Source organism: Nicotiana tabacum, chromosome 5, assembly GCF_000715075.1.
Source record: "Nicotiana tabacum cultivar K326 chromosome 5, ASM71507v2, whole genome shotgun sequence".
NCBI lineage: Eukaryota > Viridiplantae > Streptophyta > Magnoliopsida > Solanales > Solanaceae > Nicotiana > Nicotiana tabacum.
Genome location: NC_134084.1, coordinates 132,655,270 through 132,678,299, shown reverse-complemented (window position 1 = coordinate 132,678,299; position 23,030 = coordinate 132,655,270). Strand labels below are relative to the sequence as shown.

Sequence of the window (23,030 nt, the reverse complement as noted above, 5' to 3'; positions counted from 1 at the left end):
TAATCAATGAGGTCATATTACAACTTTATGAGAGACTAGTAATAATGGAGAAGTGTGAGCGCACAGAAGTAAAAAGAGCTAATCCGCCAACCGTGGTGCTCGAACCCACGACCACAGCTCTACCAACTGAGCCAGATGGGCACTTTGCACTCTGTCAACAGTTTCTTTGATCTTAGAATTAACCAAAACAATTGGGGCGGGCAGGGCAAACAGTAAACGAGGCAGGGCAGGGCAGGGCAAAACTATATTTTTGCAGAATCTTAATGGGGCAGGGCAGGTTGTAGGTCAGCCCTTAGTCGTAAAAATAGCACGGTATAGTCAGTTTTCGGACTGGTCATTCAAAAATATCCAGCGTTTACGAAGTCAATGAAAAATAGCCACTATTTTGCTGCAACAGAGACCGATCCAACATAATATACTGGAGTTCGGTGCACCTGTGTATGAACTCCAGCATATTATGCTGAACCGATATACTTTGGTGACTCCAGTATATTATACTGGACAATTATACTTGCTGGAACTCCAGTATATTATGCTGGAGTTCAAGCATACTTATGCTGGAACTCCAGTATAATATACTGGCGTATTTTCCGGGTTTTGAACACTGTTTTCGCTCAGTTTATCTTTACATGGTGGCTAAATTTCGATTACTTTTGAAACTGGGCTATTTTTGAACGACCAGTTGTAAATCTGGCTATTTTTGAATTTCTCCTCCCTTAGTCCCAATAGTGGGCCATTAGGTAGTCGTAAAAATTGCACGGGGCGCCCTATTTGGTCGCCCCCATTTAACCTATACCCATTTTTTTAAAAAACTTTTAACTTGTACTCACTTCTTAAATAACTTCTGCCCCCTTTCTCCTCCCTCTCCTCCTCCTTCGTTTTCTTCTTCTCAACAAAAGACAAAATGCAGAGCCTATTTTTTTATTGGTCTTGCGTCGAAAATCTTTTTTCACCCTGGGAGTAGCAGTTAATAACTTCAGCTCTTATTCTTAAGATGGAAATATGTTTGATCAATTCGTCAATGTGTTTCTCTGGTGCATTTTGTTAAGTTCTTTTGTTAATAAGTGCTCATAATACAAAGAAGCTAATGCTCTTTGGTTTTATCATGGATTTATAATGTTGTTCTCTATAATATATCTGTAGGCTAACAGAATCCAATTTGAGTTTCACAATAGTGATGCTGAGCATACATTTATGAGGATGGATGGGGAACCGTGGAAACAACAACTTCCCACGGACGATGACACAGTGGTTATAGAAATATCCCATTTTGGTCAAGTAAACATGCTCGCCAGATACTCATGTGTTATGTGCATTACAAAGAGGGAGTTAAAAGTAGCCAATTACAACACAAAAATTACAACACAAAAACTTCAGTTCTAGAGCTGAACTTCAGGCCCGGCTACTAGAATGCTAAAGTTTTGCGTGATTGCCTTTGTTACTTCAGCCCCATGTGCTGAAGTTATGTGAAAAAGCGGGTACGTTTGCAATTTTTTTTGCAAAGCGGACACAAGTTAAAATCTGACACAAAAAGCAGGTATAGATGCAAATGCCCCTAGGTAGTCTGAGTCCTCATTTCGTTCTTGCTTATTTTATTATCCATGTCTTCTTTTCTTTCCTAAATTGATATTGAAGTATAGCTAGAGGATGTCATATACACAAATTTGGGATAATACCTTTAAAGGGTAGTAGAATTTTCTACATATTGATGAATGTGACATGGAAGCTACAATTAAAGAAATAGACAATCCAAAATACTATGCGTTATCATGAGAGTGAGAGAAGCCATGAGTTGTATGATTTTCAACCGTAACATTTACTATGCCAACTTTAATTGTTCGCAATTTATAATTCGTGATAAAAGTCCCTTCTTAATTGTCAATATTTATAAAGGCAAACATCTATATATGAATACACATGTAATTGCAATACTTCAATACCTATTAAGAATTATGTATTTTCTCATAATTAATCTTCGAAGATGATGGTTTAAAACCAAATAGCACGTGAGATCTTTGTTTTTCTTTAGCAAACAACAACAACAACAACAACAACGACCCAGTATAATCCCACAAGTGGGGTCTGGGGAGGGTAATATGTACGCAGACCTTACCCCTATCCCGAAGGTTAGAGAGGCTGTTTCCAGGAGACCCTCGGCTAAAAAAAAAGCAACAGGAGCCGATATATTAGTACCATAAAAATGCATAATAAAATAACAGCAATATAAGAGATATGAAATACAGGATACGAAATACGAAAAATGTGGATGTAAAATATGATATTTATATAAATATATGGGTAAGATAAAGTATTTACTGGAAAATGAAGAAAAAAAAAAGTGAAAATGAATCTAAACGGGGCAGGGCGGGGCGGGACATGACAGGGCAAAATTTTGGAACAAGGCTATACGGGGCAGGGCAGAGCGGGTCAAAATCTTAGTGGGTCAAAGGTTTCCCTCCCCACCTTGCCCTGCCCCGCCCCAATTGCCATCCCTAACCAAAAGGTACTTTTTGCGATCTAAGATACTTGGGGCTCAAAGTTATGTTTTATTTCTTTCCCTCATCACTTGAGCCATAATAAAAATTATTTTATAAAAAAGAAAGAAAGAAAAAAGCTCCATTTTAACCATAATAAAGTGCATGTCCAATGATGAAAAAAGGGAAGCGCATGATCCAATATAACATGGAACTTAATCTTCATAGATATCTATAGATAATTTTTCATTCTTTTAAATTTACATGGCGTTTACCTTTAGATGGTCCTTTGAATAAAAACTTATGGTGAATCATACACTAAAAATACTTCATTCACTTAAATATTCACTTACCAATGAGAATTCAGATGAACATCCTTACACAATCATAATCAATAAGTACATAACACAACCATGCATATACAGATCTTCACTGGAACAAGTAACTGAATGTCAGTAAGACAAAGCTAACTTACATCTATAGGTGCTTCCAAGGGAACAAAGCTTAATTGCTGATTTTGCCAAGGGAAGCTTGTCCTAGTTACAATTCTTGCTAATACTACAAATCTCAATTGAAACTTCTAATATACTCCCTCAAGCTTAATTTACCATATCTGTACAGTCTGAAAGAATTTTGTTAAAGCCATATTCACTCAGCATTCTTTTTTCCTATTATTAGGTTCTTTGACTAGTGAGTATCATATTACTTGAACCTCGTCACTACTTCACCGAGGTTAGTCTTGATACTTACCGAGTACATGTTGTCCCGTACTCATACTACAGTCTGCACATTTTTGTGCAGATCCGGGTGTTTGTAGAAGTGGACCTTGGGAGTGTTTCTATGAAGAGGAAATGTTAAAACACCTACCCCCGAACTAATATTGCACGTACTGAAAGGTATGTTATCTGGCCTTAATAAATGTCGATGAATATTATCTCATCTAAAAGATCATCAAATATGAGATCCTCGAGCTCCAATCCAACACACTCGGCATCAAACTGCAGGTTCACCCAATTGTTGTGTTTTGCAAGATCATGGCTCATAGCATCGTCAAGTGATAGATCATTCTCCAGCTTGAAGCTAAGACACCAGCTTATACCTGTCCATACTTCCTCAAGCAGATGGTATGCCACAGGCGTTGGATGGATAAAAGAACGAGTCGTTAAAGACATTGGCCAGTATAAAGATGATCTCTCATAAAGTTGTAATAAGACCTCATTGATTAAATCAAACAGAAGAAGTTGATCACAGCTTCCATATTCAGCATATCCTGAGCTCTCGGGTTGAGAAAGCAAACATCCATCCATTTCCTCAAATACTGAAGGGTTCATCATAAATATATTTCCACTAAAACCAGATAATTCCAACACATCTTTTACATAATTGAATTCAGCTTTATTTCTTTCATCCACTTGAACTTGCAAAAGACTTTTCTTCTGTTCATTGGCCGATAGTCCTTCTTCATCGGTGTCTAATGCATTTTCCGATATATCTGCGGAATCCAAGTAAAGTTCATTCTCTTAGTTAGCTAATGAAAACAGTGCAGCAGATGTTTTAAAAGTTTGGTTTTCGTTCCAATATGCTTGCAGAGAATAAGATCAGGGACAAGCTACATGTTTGAAGGGGTTCAATTGAATCCCTTTTGCAAAAAACAAATGGCAAAAATGGCAAAAGTAGCTTAAAGATTGCTTCAAGTCATAGGTTTGAAACTGAGATGTTTCATTAACCAGGGTAAGTATAATGCATAGTTTGTTGCTCAATTGAATATCCATTCCACAACTTACGGAAACACCATACTAATAAATGTTTGGCTTTCATGTGGACAGCACATGTTTAAGTCCAGGGACGGATCCAGCTTAGTAGGTGTGGGTTCCTGTGAACCCAGGCACATACCCTGTACATATATTAAAAGTTACTTATTGTATATTTACTTAAGGTCGCTGTAGAAACCCATAAACTTCAAATCCTGGATCCGCCTCTGTGTTTAACAGAGAGAGAAATGAATTATATCCACTAACACCAAATTATAAGTATGTAAAGTTTCTTTGAGAGAAGCAATACATCAAAAGTAAACAGGTATTAGAAAAAAATTGCGAAAATGAGGACTCGTTGTGGGAAGCATTTGAGTAGTGTATATCTTACTGTCAAGAAAGATAAATGGAAATGGGGGAAGAAAGTAAAATGTAAGATTGCCTCAAATAATACCTTCAGTTGCGGAGAGCTCTTCTGGGACAGTATTAGCTTCCTGAAATTTCATATCAGGCAAAGGAATAGGAATTGGTTTATCTAGTTTGGAATTAGGAGATGAAGTGTCCTCCGTATTGCATTCAACTGAAAAAAAATTCAAGTCATTGGAAGTCTCATTGACATCAACGAACTCTTCGGGAATCTTGGAGTCTGAACTAAAATCTTGTTTAGTTTGCTTTTCTGAACCTAAAGGAATAAAATCCAGGGACTTCAGTTTTAAGTTGTTGCTCGATTCAGCCGATGCAGCTGTATCTTGTGTTTCTGAATAACTGGCTTCGGGAGTGTCCTCAATTCGGAAAGAAGGGTAGTTTCTTAGATCAGGTAAAGACAGAATCCTGTCCAGGACAATGGGTCTACTTCTAGCCGGTGAAGGTGATCTTGACGCTCTCAAACTTGACATTTCAGAGCTGTGCTGTTTTTCTTCTCTACTGAAGCAGGATTCAAGTAATCTATTATATCTGTCTACTGACTCATTGAGCGATGACGTTCTTGAAAAGCATTTCATTTGGCTCTTGCTAAATGGAGAAGAGTAGTGACCAGTGTCATTTCCATCTGCAGTTGGCTTCTCAAGTAAATTGGTTCCCTGTTTAACGTCGTTGGATGAACTACGATCATGTGGAACCTTATGAAGGACAGCATCCATGACAATTCGACGCTTCTCCTTACTGCTCTCCTTAAGCATATGTCTTATTTTCTTCCTCAAGTTCTTGAAACGCTCAAGGACAAGTTTACTTTGATGCCGATTCTGTTTGGCAACAGGTGAACTTAAAGGGATGTTATCAGATGAATCTAGTCTTATCGGCACACCTTTTGCAACTTCATCCTCGCTATCCAAATTTGTCGATGTTACTGAGCTCTTATGATTGCTTGATCTCGCAATTTTTCCCAGTGAGAGACGTGAAGGAAATGACACGGACTTGGTTAAGCCTTTGGATGCCTGTGTACCATGTAACTGATGCGCTAACGAAGAATTTGGGTCCTTTAATATTTTTAGGAATACCTCCTCTCTCATGTTTAGTAAATCAAGAGCATCCAAAAATAGCTTTGACTCTTCAATTGAGGCCTTTTTAGTCCGCTCTCTAAAATAAAGTGATTGTGTACGACGAAGACTGAAGTCTGTAATTTGTTGCTTCCCATTCTTGTTAGTGTCACATTGCTTTAAGTGATTCATATCGAGCATAGCAGCACACAACTCACATCTGCCGTTGGTGGTAACAGCATCCTTTCTTTTCTCGAGCAAGGGTGGATCTAACAAACTGGCAACGGAAGAATACTCGTTCTCACGATGCTGCAAAGTCTCATCGTTTAAAGGAATTTTTTGAGAAGGATCTACATTTGCAGGGTCTAGATAATCAATAGAAGCAGTTTGTTCCAGCGGTGTCCTTGCAGGGTAGGACAAACTTCGGCGATGTCTGACCCTTTTTCTAGATAGTAGCTCTTTTGTCATCAAAGCTTTTAAACGAGATTTTATCGAACTTTTGGGCTGTGTCCCTGCTGTTTTCACTACAATCTGAAAATAGTAAAGTTTGTTAACATATACAGTTATGTGCAAATGTTTACACAGGTATTTCTATTTGCACATGTATCAGAAGAAGCAGCACACAAAACAAAAGCAGAAATATACCAAACTTTGAAGCAGGTTCAGTTATATGATGCAGAAACTTACACGGGAATCATCCGCTTTGACATCTGAGTTTTTTGGAATTTTAGCAGAATCAGTGGCAGTTGCATTACTTCCAAGATCTCCTGCCGCTGGAAACAAGGAATTAGTTAGTTATAAACACTATGTTATCACTAACTTGTTCAAAGTGTCAAATCTTGTTAGATCCAATAACTAAAAGGGTTAGGAGAATATGGACAAACTACTTCACAATCAATAGGCTTACAACAACAACAACAAACCCAGTGGATTCCCACAAGTGGGGTCCGAAGAGAGTAGGGTATACACAGATCTTACTCCTACCATGAGAGGACAAAGAGGTTATTTCCGTTAGACCCTCGGCTAAGATGAAAAGAAGCAGTGGCAACAAGCAATAACAATAACAAGATATTAAGAAAACCAAAGCGAATGATAGCAATCAAACAGTAGGTACTGATAGCAATCTAAGAATAAAAAGATACCATACTAACACTAAAACTGCCGGCACGGGAAAGAAAAAGTAAAACGCTCGACTACTTACTAGCCTTCTACTCTAATTATCGATCACAATCAATAGGCTTAATAACAACAATTGAGGAGTATAGTTACTCCTATAACATTAAGCCTTTAATTCTTGTACACAAACCCCTTCATTTTGTAAAATGCTATAATATGAAAATTGATATAGATAAACAACTAATGTTTGTTCTCACCAGGAAGATGCTTTCCACCACCTTGCCTTATGTGCGGGAGGCGTTTCCGGACTAGATGCCACTGATGGTGATGGTGATTCAAATGATGAAGTATCCCAAACAAGCATCCCGGAGGATTACTTTCTTGCGTAAAACTAGAATCTCGAAGGCGCAAACCCTTTCCCATGTGTTGTATACTCTCTGTCAATGATCAGCTACAGGTACTACATCCTAATTGAGTTAAGAGTTTTCCAACATTGTACACCTGATATATACGATGAAACCAAATTAGCCAAAGGGTGATTAGGGATAGCTAGCAATGGCAATACAACAACAAGTATCATTGAAACCAACAAAGTTAACAGTTTTAATTTTGGAGAGTCGTCTTTAGATTGAAGTCATTTTCCACTTATGTGTTTGGGGTGATAGAAAATGGTTTCATCAAGGAAAATATAGTGTTTGTCTACCTTAAAATATAGAAAATGTCTTTTCTAGTGAAAATATTATCTATCAAAATGGAGAAAGTAACTTCCCTCACCTATAGACAGTACAAATACCCAACTCTTATTCAGTCTCACTTCAACCAACACTTAAAACATTATTATCAACTTTTAATACCCAAAAATATCATGAAAACATTACCGTACTATCTATCTTATCTGGTAAGAACTTGTCTGCACCCGGTGTTTACACCAATCCAATGAATACATGACATGTTTTGACATACCACTCTTATTATTAAATCATACTAAGTTAATTAATACACATTCTCACCTGACTTTATAACTTAACCATAGTAAATTAGTATAGTCTAGCGTAAACACTGGGTGCGAGGAATTCTTTACCTATCTCAAACTTGTACAATTATCATGTCACCTACTCTTTATACCCAAACAACATTGGGATTTTTTTTTTCTCCAGAGAATGATTTCTTAAGGGAAAATATTTTCACACCAAATGCAAATCCGACCTGACGTCTAACGGGATCTGGCAAGTAAATATCAATTACCATGTTTGATATTCATAACTAAACAATCAATCAACTGATTCGAAAGTATATAGTATAATGCATGCATGAGGTTGTCTTGCCAATGATAAACTATAGACCTTGCAAAAATTAAACTGTATCAAAATGGAATTTTATAAAAAAAAAATGAGACTTTCCAAATATAATTTAATTCTGCAGCGTAAGCGGTTTGAGATCCATGAAAATAAAATAACAGCGGAAAATGGAAACATAACGAATTGGCATCACTGTAAAAAGGAAAATGGACAAAATTGGACATTGAATTATCATAGTTGTACCTTTGTGAATAGAGAGTACCACAGGCATTGCACATCCGTAGGAGAAAAATCGAAATCGAAATTTGCAGAGAAAAAGAGAAAGTGAAAGAAAGAGAGAAACTGCTTTTATTTGTTTTTGACGGGTGGAAAATAATGGAAAAGACTTGCTTTTTTCTTCTCTGTTTTGGCGCCATTTGTCCGCCAACCGTTTTCCGTATCTCGCTCTTATATACTAACCGCTTTTTCTAGTGTGTATACTTTGCATTTCAATTTCTTTCTTACAATCTTCTATCTATAATCTATAATCTATAATTAAAAGGAGAAGAAAAGGCATTATCATTATGCCAAGTGGCATCATCACAATATACCACTTGACACTTTAGGACAATCCTCCAAAAAAAATAGGAACTATAAAATATTTTGGAAAAACTAAAAACTCCTTCACAAATTTCAGGTTTCTTTGTTTTCTTTTAAAAAAAATAAAAAATTCTTTTATTTTTAAAAAAATTAACTGATTTTAAATATATATTTTTTAATCTTTAACTTTTAATAAATAAATCTGATTTACACTATTATTAAAAAATTAAAAATTAAAAGTTGCACATTTTAAAAATACATTTTTTACTCTTTAACTTTGAACCATGAAGAGCGAACTTTTTTTAAAGAGCTTTATTTAATTCAAAATTTCAGCTTTATTTACTTCAAATTTCATATTTCTTTAATTATAAAACATCAACTAATTTTAAAATATACGTACTCTTTCACTTTAAAAAGAGAAAACTGTTGTAAATTCAAACAAAAGAAGTTACATATTTTAAACTCACTTTTCCCTAAATTTTCTCTACAAAACCCAATCTAAGGATAATGGACAGTTGCTCAACCACGCATAACTCATGAACCATACGCACATGAAACTCACAAAACCAAAATGCCGCCCAACTTCTATTTCTCCGATTGATAGTGTTCTTAAATTCAAATCTTCCACTGCTATAAAAAATTCAAGAAACCATACGATTTCTGCAAAAATTGAATCAAAGCTATAAAAATTTCAAGAATGCAATATTTTGGAATAACTAGATCGTTACAATTTAGACGCTACTTTCTCGCTTGAATAGGTTCTATAAGATGAAAAGGTATTAAAAATTTATTTTGGTAACTGTGTCTTTTAATTTGCATGTGTGTATTCATGGGATAATCAGTACCAAAACTCGATTGAAGAATTTATGCACCAAACATATGTATCCTCAAATATGTTTCTCAGTGATATACTACACCATATATCACGTTTGCTTCTACGTTTTATTATTTTCAAATCTGAATTTTTTGATTTGCTCTTCGTGTATTTTTTAAATTTCTATGTGCATATTCATGGGATAATCAATAGCAAAAACATGTAGTTAAGTTGCAGGTTTTGTTAAATCTACTATTTTAAGTCTTTTTCGAACTCAATAATTTTTTTATATTTGTTAGGATCCTGACTTCAATACTATTCAAGGGGTAGATAAAGAGAAGGAATGCGATGTAAGTGCATGCTCACTTTTAATTTGTCCTTTAAGATGACACTTATTTTACTTATATATATGTGGATAGATATATTTGATAATAAAATTTTAGATCTAGTCAAACCCGGATTCTTCGAAGGATACACTAAATAACTTGATTATTAGAATACAAGGATTTATATTCAGTAGTAAGTAGGCATATATGATGTATTAAAACTTAATAAACTACATTAATATTTGTATCACAAGATTGTGTTTTGTGATAAATTGCTGCTATTTTTGTAACAAGGATGAGTTAGTCAATTATTATTTGTTTCTTTATTCTAAGAAGGCACAATCAGGTTTGAAACATGTTTCTTTTGTATAAGATGCATTGTGTAGTGGCTAATTATGGTAATATTTAATTGTAATTATATAAACAACTCATACAATTATCAAATAACTTTTGAATGATACTCAAATATTGTAATTATATAGGACGTGCTACAAATAATATGAAAATATAAGATGATTCAAAACGAATAAATTATTAATAAATGAATCTAAAAAATTCTTTATTTACTAATTTTCTAACTTCATTTGTTATTTATCCATCATCATCAGTACAATATTCAATCCCTTCCTACTTATAACTCGTGATGAAAATCATAAAGAGCTTCATTTGTAAATACATGTTTATTTAGAAATAGCCCTATATGAGATAATAATTTATCTCGACTTATAATGATGATAAAATAATAATGTGATAGAAAAGAACTAAAGTCATACTATATGGATTGCGTTAATTTAAAACATGAGAAACTGATGATTTATCCTCTCTGGTATTCCCAATTTTCTCAAACTAACATAATTTACTTATTTTGCTTTCTTCTGGCGGCAATACCTTAGGGCCAAAAGTGTAACAATTATGGTTATGCCATTTCTTTCTATCATATTGCCTCAACTATTACAGGTGGAATAATTTCATAAGTATTTTGACTAATGTTTTAGAATCTTCTACAGAAGGATACATGTTCCTTTAATTTACATTAAAGCAATAGGATGCTATCAATTGACGCCTCTTTAATTCCAAATCAAACACCCATAAGGTATTTTTCGTTCTCCAGATATATTAAAGTTTCCAGTGCAGAAGAAGGGTCATACCAGATCAGGTGAGCATGGGCATAAATCTCTATCAGATTCCAAGATGCAGAATTAAGGTTGTTGGAGAAGACCCTTGAGGCCCCACAATAAAGCTAGCTTGCTTAATATAAAGTGAATAATATTTTCTCAGTAAGCGCTCTTTCTTTTCTTCTTGGTCTCATGGCTATTGGTAAAATCAATCTTACATGTTCTTCAGAGCTTTTCATTCTTTTTTAAATTGGATATCTCGAAGAGAACTAGGAAGTTTTTCTTTCAATTAGGCAAAAGAACCAAAAAAGAAATGAGTGAATTTCCCATGTAATTTTTCAGAATCATTATGGTACTGTTAGTTTTATGCAAGTCAAGGATATGGTACTGTTAGTTTTATGCAAGTCAAGAATATTAGACGACGACATATGATCTGGAGTGTCTACGCAATATATTATTATCAAGAATATGGAAGAAACGATTATGCATAAATGTTCGAAATGTACTCTTAAAGGCAAAAATAATACGCTTTTAATTGATGCAACAATGGAGAGGACTTTGGTCTTTCCCGTGGCTAATGCTATATATACTTCTTTTTCTATTATCTCTCTCAGCTCTTTTTCCCTTTGAACTAATTCGCGCATCGCGCGGGTACGTATGCTAGTTAACTAATTAACTAGTACTTACTCGTGCTTTGCACGGTTTATATGAAATATAACATTTCAAAAAGAATATCATATGAAAAATTTGGTAGATACAAAGGAGCATTAAAATGCTATTATTTTATGAACATATAAATATACTGGATATTCATACATTTAAGTCATGAGAAAATAGACTTATCCATTAGAAACCATCTGGTGAGAAAAGGACTAGTTTAAATATGACATATAGGAAAAAGTAATTGTGATTGAACAATATTTATGTTAAAATAACCACATTTTAGTTGCTACATATCATATCTACTGCTTGCAAAATGCGTAGTCCTTAGTCATTCATCATTATTTTTTCGAAGTTCTAGTAGTTGTTGTGATTTTAGCTAAACTTTTAGTCAAATAATGACTTTACAAATAATACGGAAACGGCAAGAGCTAGTATAATTCACCTCCAAGAAGTTAGCACATTGTGATCATCAAACGCTCATTTGCATTAAAGTTTATAGTAGAACTGTTGGGAAAGCCAAAAAATCCCAAAATGTTCGAGTGATACTGTCTCCATCGGCGAAGTTGAAATGCAAGGCAAAAGGGCAAAAATATTGAACAAATGCATTCATACATCGACTTTTAAAACTTTGGACAATAAGATTTTTGAATCCTCTACATTATAGAACCAGTAAAAAGACAGTTAAAGAACGCCATACTAGCAATAATTAAATTGCTTCTTGTTCCGAAAGAAACTTGAGATTTTGGATGACCTAGGAAGCAATTCTTTAGAACTGATAATATAAAATAAGATGAATTAGTAATGAACTTAACTTTAAAGAAGGTTAGCACCAACCAATAAGTATGAACCAATAAGTATGGTCATGATATTTTCAAAACTAACCTAAAATAACTACATAAAAATATTTAATGTCCACATTGTTTCAATGAAATATTTATGTCAAGGTTGGCACAATAACAACAATAATTCAAAATGCGAAAATTTTACTTCGTAAGGTGTAAGCTTTAGAATTTAAGTAAAAAATCAACAATAGTAAAGTAGTTCAATTGAAGTAAATCAAAATTACTCATTTCATATGAACCTCAAATATTGTGACTGTTATCGATGATTTATTTTATATCTCTGAAATCGAAAAATCTTGATATTCACAAAATACTTGACTTCATGGTGTTGATCTTCACTTTGGGGCTAGCAGATATAAATATCTTATCACGAGTCGATTTCAACAGAACAACCTTCTGTCACGACCCTAAAACTGACCCGGTAGTGATGACGCCTATCGTGAAACTAGGCCAGCTGACACAAACCCCAACACCGCCCAGAAATGCATATTAAGTCATTTAAAGCCAGCAATTAACTAAAATCCCATAGTATAAGTAAAATGAACAGTGCGGAAACACAACACAGCCCGACATCGGGGTGTCACCAGTCATGAGCAACTACAACTCGTCTAAGAATAAGAAAAGATAACATAGTCTGAAAAACAAATACTAATACAAAGCTGAATAAGATGGGAAGGAGAAGCACTAGGTTGCGAACACGAAGCAACTACCTAGTCAACTCCGGAGACCTGCTGGAAAGCTGATCAACACTCGCTATCGCGACCCGAGACTCCTGGATCTGCACATAGGGTGCATGGAGTAATGTGAGTATGCCAACTCAGCAAGTAATCAAAGTAAAAGCAGCTGAGCAGTAAGAAAACACGTAAACCAGAACATAACGCTACAACACAACATTATAAGTCCAAAACAATGCAGTAAAGCAATAAAACTCGTAAAAACATCTCAGTTCAGTAAAACCTTTTAAAAACACCTTTCAATAGTTTCAAACGAGTGACGAAAATAGTGAGTAAAATAACAGAAACGTAAACAGCCCCTCAGACAAAACATGTACCACAACCGCTCCTCGGGCAAAATATCAACAGAACCAACTCCTCGGACTACCTCACAATCACTCGTAATCAGCCCCTCGGGCAACAACAATCCCTCGGGCAATATCATATCTCACACTGGGTACTCGCGCTCACTGGGGGTGTTCAGACTCCGGAGGGGTTCCTACAGCCTAAGCGCTATAACAAGCCATCTCGTGGCATAATCAAATCAGGCCCTCGTCCTCATAATCGTAAATCAATAACAACCTGCTACGGTGCGCAGCCCGATCCCATAATATCCTTACAACATAGAAATCCCCTAAGGGTCAAGTCAGGCCCTCGGCCTCACTCAGTCAGAAAAAACTCTCAAGCCATTTGGGCAATAGTAAAACATGGTGCTCAGCCCAAAATATCATTAATAAAATATAAAAACGGAGTAAATACAGCTGAGTTATAAAAAATGGTAGAATACAACATGACTAAGTACAAACATGAAGTCAAAACAGTGAGGAATAGTAATAAAAATCCCTTAAAGGTTCAAAACAGTTAGGACGAGGCCCAGATATGACATTTAGCCCAAAATATGGTAATACTTTCCAAAACTCAATGATATCAAATAGTTTTAAATCAAATACGCGACTTAATAGTCATACGAGACGGACTAAGTTGCAATCCCCAATGGTGCACGACCCCACGCTCGTCATCTAGCGTGTACGTCACCTCAAAGTAGCACAACAATGTAAAATCCAGGGTTTCATACCCTCCAGACAACATTTACAATCACTACTTACCTCAATTCGGTCCAAACTCTAACCCGCGATGCCTTTGCCTCTCGACTCGGCCTCCGGATGCTCCAAATCTAACCAAAAACAGATTCATACCATCAAAATATGCTAAGGGAACAAAGCCCACTCGAAAATAACCAATTTACATAAAAAACCCCGAAATTGGCCAAACCCGACCCCGAGCCCACGTCTCGGATTCCGATAAAATTGCAAAACTAGAATCCTTACACTCTCACGAATTCATACATATCAAATACATCAAAATCCGACCACAAATGACCCCTCAAATCCTCAAATCAAAGTCTCTAATTTCAAGCCCTAACTCCCCAATTTTAGGCTTTAGATTCCACAAATTTCATGTCTAATTTGGTAGAAATCACAGTAGGATCGAGTATTGAGTCCAAAAATCTTACCTCCAAGTGTTTCCCCTTTGATTCCCTCTTCAATCCTTCTAAAAAAGCTCCAAAATCGCTCAAAAATGGTGGAAGATAGACTGAAAATCGCGAACATGAATATTTAAACATTCTGCCTAGGTGACATTTCCTTCTTCGTGAACGCAGTTAAAGCCCCGCATTCGCGAATTACAAAAATCCGTTGACCACTTATTCCTCCTTTGCGAATGCGACATGCCCCACGCGAACGCGATGCTTCAACTGTCCAAGCCTTCGCGAATGCGACTACACCTACGCGAATGCGAAGCATAAAATCCTTGGGACCCAACTGCTCCAATTGCTCTATGCAAACGCGGGACCTACATTGCGTTTGCGATGCACACTCAACATCAACCTTTGTGAATGCGGGACCAACATCGCAAATGCGAAGGGCAACTGGCTAGCCTCACTCAGCATCTCTTCGCGAACGCGTGTGTCCTCTCGCGAACGCGAAGAGCAAAACTCTACAACAAAACTAAAGAAAAATCTGCAACTTCTAAAACAAGGATTTGATTCGTTTAAAACCCCGAAACACACCCGAGACCCTCGGGACATCAACCAACCATGCCAATACATCCCATAACACCATTGAAACTTGTTCCAACCTTCAGAACACTCAAAATAATATCAAAACATCAAATCATTATCAGATTCAAGCCTGAGAATCCCAAAAACTTTCGAATTCCAAATTCGATCAAAACGTCTATCAAACTCCGTCCGAAAGACCTGAAATTTTGCATACACCTCACAAATGACACAACGGACCTACTCCAATTTCTGTAATTTCATTCCGACCCCTAAATCAAAATTTCCACTATCAACCGGAAAATGCCAAAATTCCAATTTCGCCAATTCAAGCCTAAATCTACCTCGGACCTCCAAAACCCATTCCGATCACGTTCCTAAGTCCCAAATCACCTCTCAAAGCTATACAAATCATAAAAAACAAATTCCGGGACCGTTTACTTACAAGTCAACTTCCAGTTAACTTTTCCAACTAAAAGGCCAACTTAAGAGACTAAGTGTCTCATTTCTCTACAAAACCACTCCGAACCCAAACTAACCAACACGATGCGATGAAGGTGAAAAACATATAAAGAAGCAAAAATGGGGTAAATGGAGTGGTAACTCATGAAATGACCGGCCGGGTCGTTACATCCTCCCCCTCTTAAATAAATGTTCGTCCTCGAACGGGTCAAGAAACATACTTGAAGCCTCAAATAGGTGAGGATATCTGCTCCGCATCTTCTACTCGGTATCCTAGGTAGCCTCCTCCACAGGCCGACCTCTCAACTGCACTTTCACTGAAGCTATATCCTTTGATCTCAACTTTCAAACCTGACGCTCCAAAATAGCTACTGGCTCCACATCATAAGTCAAATCACTGTCTAACTGAACCGTGATGAAGTCCAAAACATGAGACGGATCGCCAATATACTTTCGGAGCATAGAAACATGAAATACCGGATGCACACTCGATAATTTGAGTGGCAAAGCAAGCTCATAAGCCACCTCCCTAATCCTCCGAAGCACCTCAAAAGGCCCAATGAACCGAGGACTCAATTTACCCTTCTTCCCAAATCTCATAACACTCTTCATGGGTGAAATCTTCAATAGAACCTTCTCCCCAACCATGTAGGACACATCGCGAACCTTCCTGTCTGCATAACTCTTTTGTCTTGACTGAACTGTATGAAGCCGTTCCTGAATCACCTCCACCTTGTCCAAAGCATCCTGTACCAAGTATATACCCAATAGTCCAGCCTCACCCTGCTCAAACCAACCAACTGGAGATCTACACCGTCTCCCATACAAAGCCTCATATAGAGCCATCTGAATATTCGACTGATAACTATTGTTATAAGCAAACTCCGCGAGTGGTAGAAACTGATCCCATGACCCTCCAAAATCAATGACACAAGCGCGCAACATGTCTTTCAATATCTGAATAGTACGCTCGGACTGCCCGTCTGTCTGATGGTGAAAAGCTGTGCTCAACTCAACCTGAGTACCCAACTCTCTCTACACGGCTCTCCAAAACTGCGAAGTAAACTAGGTACCTCTATGTGAAATGATGGAAACTGAGACACCATGCAAATGAACAATCTCCCGGATATAGATCTCTGCCAACCGCTCTCAAGAATAGGTAGTACACACTGGAATGAAGTGCTCGGACTTGGTCAGCCGATCCACAATCACCCAAATAGCATCGAACTTCTTCAAAGTCTGTGAGAGCCCAACTACGAAGTCCATGGTGATCCGTTCCCACTTCCACATGGAATATCCATCTGCTGAAGCAAGCCACCCGGTCTCTGATGCTCATATTTCACCTGCTAACAATTGAGACACCGAGCTACATATCCCATAATGTCCTTCTGCATTCTCCTTCACCAATAATACTGTCTCAAATCCTGATATATCTTTGCGGCACCCGGATGGATGGAATACCGCGAGCTGTGGGCCTCCTCTAGAATCAACTCCCGAAGCCCATCTACATTGGGCACGTATATCTGGCCCTGCATCCTCAATACCCCATCATCACCAATAGTCACATCTCTGGCATCGTCGTGCTAAATTCTGTCCTTAAGGACAAACAAATGAGGATCATCATACTGGCGCTCTCTGATGCGATCAAATAAGGAAGACCGAGAAATCATACAAGCCAATACCCGACTAGGCTCCGAAATATCCAACCTCACAAACCGATTGGCCAAGGCCTGAACATTAACTGCAAGTGGTCCCTCCCCAACAGGAATATACGCCAAGTTCCCCATACTCACCGCCTTCCTACTCATAGCATCGTCCACTACATTGGCCTTCCCCGGATGGTACAAGATAGTAATATCATAGTCCTTTAGCAGCTCCAACCATCTCTGCTGCCTCAAATTGAGATCCTTCTGCTTGAATAAGTGCTGGAGGCTACGATGATTAGTAAAAACCTCACAAGACACACCATAAAGATAATGCCTCCAAATCTTCAACGCGTGAACAATGACAACTAACTCCAAATCATGAACATGGTAGTTCTTCTCATGGGGATTCAACTGACGAGAAACAACTCTACACTCCTATATTAACACACACCCAATACCCACTCTCGAATCATCACAATACACTGTATATGAACCTGAAGTTGATGGCAAAACTAACACTGGAGCTGTGGTCAAGGCAGTCTTGAGCTTCTGAAAGCTCTATTCACACTCGTTCGACCACCTGAATGGAGCACCCTTTTGAGTCAATTTGGTCAAGGGTGATGCTATAGATGAAAATTCCTGAACGAATCGGCGGTAATAACCCGCCAATCCAAGAAAGCTACGAATCTCTATGGCTGAGGACGGTCTGGGCCAACTCTGAACCGCCTCTATTTTCTTCGGATCAACCTGAATACCCTCATTGGATACCACGTGCCCCAAGAAAGCCATTGAACTAAGCCAAAACTCACACTTGAAGAACTTTGCATAAAACTTCTCCCCCCTCAACCTCTGCAACACAACTCTCAAATGCTCCGCATGCTCCTCCTAACTACGCGAGTATACCAGAATATCATCAATGAAAACAATCATGAACTAGTTGAGATAAGGCCGAAACATGCTGTTCATCAAATGCATGAATGCTGCTGGGGCATTAGTCAGCCCAAAAGACATCACACGGAACGCATAATGACCATACGGGTCCTGAAAGTTGTCTTAAGAATATCCGAGTCCCTAATCTTCAACTGGTGATAACCTAAACGAAGATCAATATTGGAGAACACTCTCGCTCCCTAAAGCTGGTCAAATAAATCATTGATACGAGGCAAAAGATACTTGTTCTTGATTGTAACTTCGTTCAACTGCCTGTAATCAATGCACATCCTCATCGTGCCATCCTTCTTCTTCACAAATAGAATAGGCGCACCCCAAGGCGACTCACTAGGCCAAATAAACCTCTTATCAAGGAGTTCTTAAAGCTGCTCCTTTAACTCCGCTAGTGCCCTATGATACGGTGGAATAGAAATGGGCTGAGTGCCCGACACCAAATCAATACCAAAATCAATATCCCTATTCGGTGGCATGCCCGACAAGTCTGCATAAAACACATCGGAAAAATCCCTCACTATAGGAGCAGAATCAATACTAGGAGTCTATGCACTGACATCCCTCACAAAGGTTAAGTATGAAAGATAACCTTTCCCAACCATCTGCTGGGCCTTCAAAAACGAAATCACCCTACTGGGGACAAAATCAGACAAACCTCTCCACTCAATCCGTGGCACACCCGGCATAGCCAGCATCACTGTCTTGGCATGACAGTCCAATATAGCATGATACGGAGATAGTCAATACATGCCCAATATCACATCAAAATCCACCATACAAAGCAACAAAAGGTCCACTCGGGTCTCCAGAACCCAAATAGTCACCACACACAACTGGTACATATGGTCCACAACAATAGTATTTCCCACTGGAGTAGATACACGAACAGATGAAACAAGAGACTCACAGGGTGTATCCAAATAATGAGCAAAATATGATGACACATATGAAAAAGTGGAACTGGGATCAAATAACACAGAGGCATCTCTGTGGCAGACAATACCTATAATCACAACATCTGAAACAATAACATCGGGTCTAATTGGGAGTGCATAGAAATGAGCTTGACCACCATCTGATCGACCTCCCTCTCTGGGGCGACCCCTAACTGACTATCCTCCACCACTAGCTGGGTAGGTGGGTGGTGAAGTAATTGATGCTGAAGTCGATGGCTGACTCCTCTGCTGAGATGAACCCCCAAGACGACGAGGACACTGCCTCCACATGTGACCCAACTCTCCATACTCATAACAACTCCCTGGTGCTGGAGACAGGTACTGAAGGGAACCCCTAGCACCGGGATGACTAGCAGATAAACCTGGCATAGAAGAGCCCTGAGCTGATGGAGCACGGGACGAACTCTGGGCTGGAAGGGCACTGAGTGATAAATGGCCCTGCTGAGAATTGTGAGAACCATGACCCAATGATACCCCACGATAACCTAGGCGAGCTGACTGAGCATGCTTGAATGGATGACCTCTGTTGTGATGAAACTGACCCCCATAAGGAGTACCACCAAATCCACCCTGACCACGAGGCCTCTTAACCTCCCTCTCAATCCTCTCTTGACCACGAACTATCTCAATCAATCGAGCTATGTCAACAACCTCATAAAAAATAGCACCAGATACTCTCTTTCTAGTCATGAGCAACCAAAGTTGAAAATCGAGGCCATCTATAAACCTCCTGATCCTCTCTCGATCTGTGGGAACCAACCAGACTGCATGACGAGCCAACTCAAAGAACGCATCTCATACGGTGTTACAGATCTGTCACCCTGATGAAGTTGCTTGAACTGCCTGCGCAGCTTCTCTCCGCGAGACTCAGGTACAAACTTCTCCAAGAAGAGAATAGAGAACTGCTTCCAAGAAAAGGGCGATGTGTCAACTGGACGCCTCTCATAAGCCTCCCACCATCTAAGTGCAACCTTTGAAAACTGGAAAGTAGTGAACGAGACCCCACTGGTCTCCAGAATACATGTGGTCCGAAGCATCCTCTGACACTTATCCAAGAAACCTTGGGCATCCTCTCCCTCTACACCACTGAAAGTCGGAGGCTAAAGTCTACCAAACCTCTCCAACATGCGCTTCTCGTCCTCTAGCATGGTAGGAGCTACATAGTCCTAAGCAGCTGCAACTGGCTGGGCTGGATGTGCCTCCGGTGTCTAAAGTCCCTACACGACTTGCTCAGGTGTGCGAGCGGCAGGAGTTTAAGTGCCTCCCCTGGCCTGAGAAGTAGTTGCGGCTGTAGTAACTGAGACCGCATGAGCTAGCCCAGTGCATACTGATAGAATCTAGGCCAGGGCCTCCTAAAGGCCTGGAATCAAATAGGCACAGTCGGTGCCTGAGCTGGTGCTGCTGGAGCGTCCATAACTGGGACTTGATCATGAACTGAGGCGGCTGGTGGATCTGCAGTTGCTGCCCTAGCTGCTGTGCGAGCTACACCCCTTCCCTTATTATGACCTCGACCGCATCCTCGGCCTTTAGTGGTCCCAGCTGGTGGTACTGGTGTTCGTCCATCCTGATCGGTAACACATGTCCTCATTATCTGTGAGAGAATAGAATAACAGAAGTTTAGTACTAGAATCAACAGATTCGCACGACAAAAATTCAAGAATATGAAGTTTTCCTAAAGGTTATGCAGACTCCCGAGGATAAATACAAACGTCTCCGTATCGATCCGCGGGAATCTACTAAACCTGCTCATGACTCGTGAGACCTATGTAACCTAGACTCTAACCAACTTGTCACGACCTTAAAACTGACCCGGTCAAGATGGCACCTATCGTAAAACTAGGCCAACCGACACAAACCCCAACACCACCCAGAAATGCATAATAAGTCATTTAAAGCCAGCAATTAACTAAAATCCCATAGTATAAGTAAAATGAACAGTGCAGAAACACAACACAGCCTGACATCAGGGTGTCACCAATCATGAGCAACTACAACTCGTCTAGGAATAAGAAAAGACAACATAGTCTGAAAAACAAATACTAATACAAAGCTGAATAAGATGGGAAGGCGAATCACTGGGCTGCGAATGCCAAACAGCTATCTAGTCAACTCCGGAGACCTGCTGGAAAGCTAATAAACACTCGCTATCGCGACCCGAGACTCCTGGATCTGCACATAGGGTGCATGGAGTAATGTGAGTACGCCAACTCAGTAAGTAATAAAAGTAAAGGCAACTGAGCAGTAAGAAAACACGTATACCACATCATAACACTACATCACAACATTATAAGTCCAGAACAATGCAGTAAAACAATAAAACTCATAAAAACATCTCAATTCAGTAAAACCTTTTAAAAACACCTTTCAAGAGTTTCAAACGAGTGACAAAAACAGTGAGTAAAAGAACAGAAACGTAAACAGCCCCTCGGACAAAACATGTACCACAACTGTCCCTCGGGCAAAATATCAATAGAATCAGCCCCTCGAGCTACCTTATAATCACTCGTAATCATCCTCTCGGGCAATAACATGAAACAACAACAGCCCCTCGGGCAATATCACATCTCACACTAGGTACCCGCGCTCACTGGGGGGTGTTCAGACTCCGGAGGGGCTCCTACAACCCAAGCGCTATAACAAGCCATCTTGTGGCATAAGCAAATCAGGCCCTCGGCCTCATAATCATGAATCAGTAACAACCTGCTGCGGCGCGCAGCCTGATCCCATAATATCCTTACAACACAGGCTCTCGGCCTCACTCAGTCAAAAAAATCTCTCAAGCCACTCGGGCAACAGTAAAACATGATGCTTAGCCCAAAATATCATTTAAAATATCAAAACGGAGTAAATACGGCTGAGTTATGAAAAATAGTAGAATACAACATGACTGAGTACAAACATGAAGTCAAAATAGTGAGGAATAGTAATAAAAATTCCCTAAGGCTCCAAAATAGTTTGAACGAAGCCCAAATATGGCATTCAGCCAAAAACATGGTAATACTTTCCAAAACTCAATGATATCAAACAGTTTCAAATCAGATACACGACTTAACAGTCATACGGGACGGACTAAGTTGCAATCCCCAACGGTGCACGACCCTACGCTCGTCATCTAGCATGTGTGTCACCTCAAAGTAGCACAACGATGTGAAATCCGGGGTTTCATACCCTCAGCACAACATTTACAATCATTACTTACCTCAATCCGGTCCAAACTCTAACCCGCGATGACTTTGCCTCTCAACTCGGCCTTCGGATGCTCAAAATCTAACCAAAAACAGATTCATACCATCAACATATACTAAGGGACAAAGCCCACTCGAAAATAACATATTTACATAAAACACCAGAAATTAGCCAAACCTGACCCCCGGGCCCACGTCTCGGATTCTGATAAAAATTACAAAACTAGAATCCTTACACTCTCATGAGTTCATACATATTAAATACATCAAAATCCGACCACAAACAACCCCTCAAATCCTCAAATCAAAGTCTCCAATTTCAAGCCCTAACTCCCCAATTTTAGCCTTTAGATTCCACAAATTTCATGTCTAATTAGGTAGAAATCACAATAGGATCGAGTATTGAGTCCAAAAATCTTACCTCCAAGTGTTTCCCTTTGATTCCCTCCTCAATCCTTCTCAAAAAGCTCCAAAATCATTCAAAAATAGTGGAAGATAGACCAAAAATCGCGAACATGACTATTTAAACATTCTGCACAGGTGACATTTCCTTCTTCGCGAACGCGGTCAAAGCCTCGCGTTCGCGAAGTACAAAAATCCATTGACCACTTATT

General features: G+C 38.8%; 1 protein-coding gene across 1 annotated transcript; it reads right to left on the bottom strand.

Moving 5' to 3' along the window:
* Positions 1–2,855: 2,855 nt before the first annotated feature.
* On the bottom strand, positions 2,856–8,537 carry LOC107787919 (uncharacterized). Its single transcript, XM_016609535.2, has 5 exons — positions 8,358–8,537; positions 7,074–7,317; positions 6,388–6,473; positions 4,680–6,231; positions 2,856–3,966 (listed from the first exon to the last, which is right to left on the bottom strand). The coding sequence occupies exons 2-5, from the start codon at positions 7,237–7,239 to the stop codon at positions 3,386–3,388; spliced, it is 2,385 nt and encodes a 794-aa protein (XP_016465021.1). The 5' UTR covers positions 7,240–7,317; positions 8,358–8,537; the 3' UTR covers positions 2,856–3,385.
* Between the last annotated feature and the right edge of the window lie 14,493 nt (positions 8,538–23,030).

What these genes read in the sequence shown, in the direction of transcription:
- LOC107787919 (XM_016609535.2), bottom strand. Translation starts at nt 7,239, where the DNA reads ATGGGAAAGGGTTTGCGCCTTCGAGATTCTAGTTTTACGCAAGAAAGT. An exon ending in TCAAAGCGGATGATTCCCGT is followed by an intron (nt 6,232 to 6,387) that starts GTAAGTTTCTGC and finishes TACTATTTTCAG; the next exon opens with ATTGTAGTGAAAACAGCAGG. An exon ending in AGAGCTCTCCGCAACTGAAG is followed by an intron (nt 3,967 to 4,679) that starts GTATTATTTGAG and finishes TGGATTCCGCAG; the next exon opens with ATATATCGGAAAATGCATTA.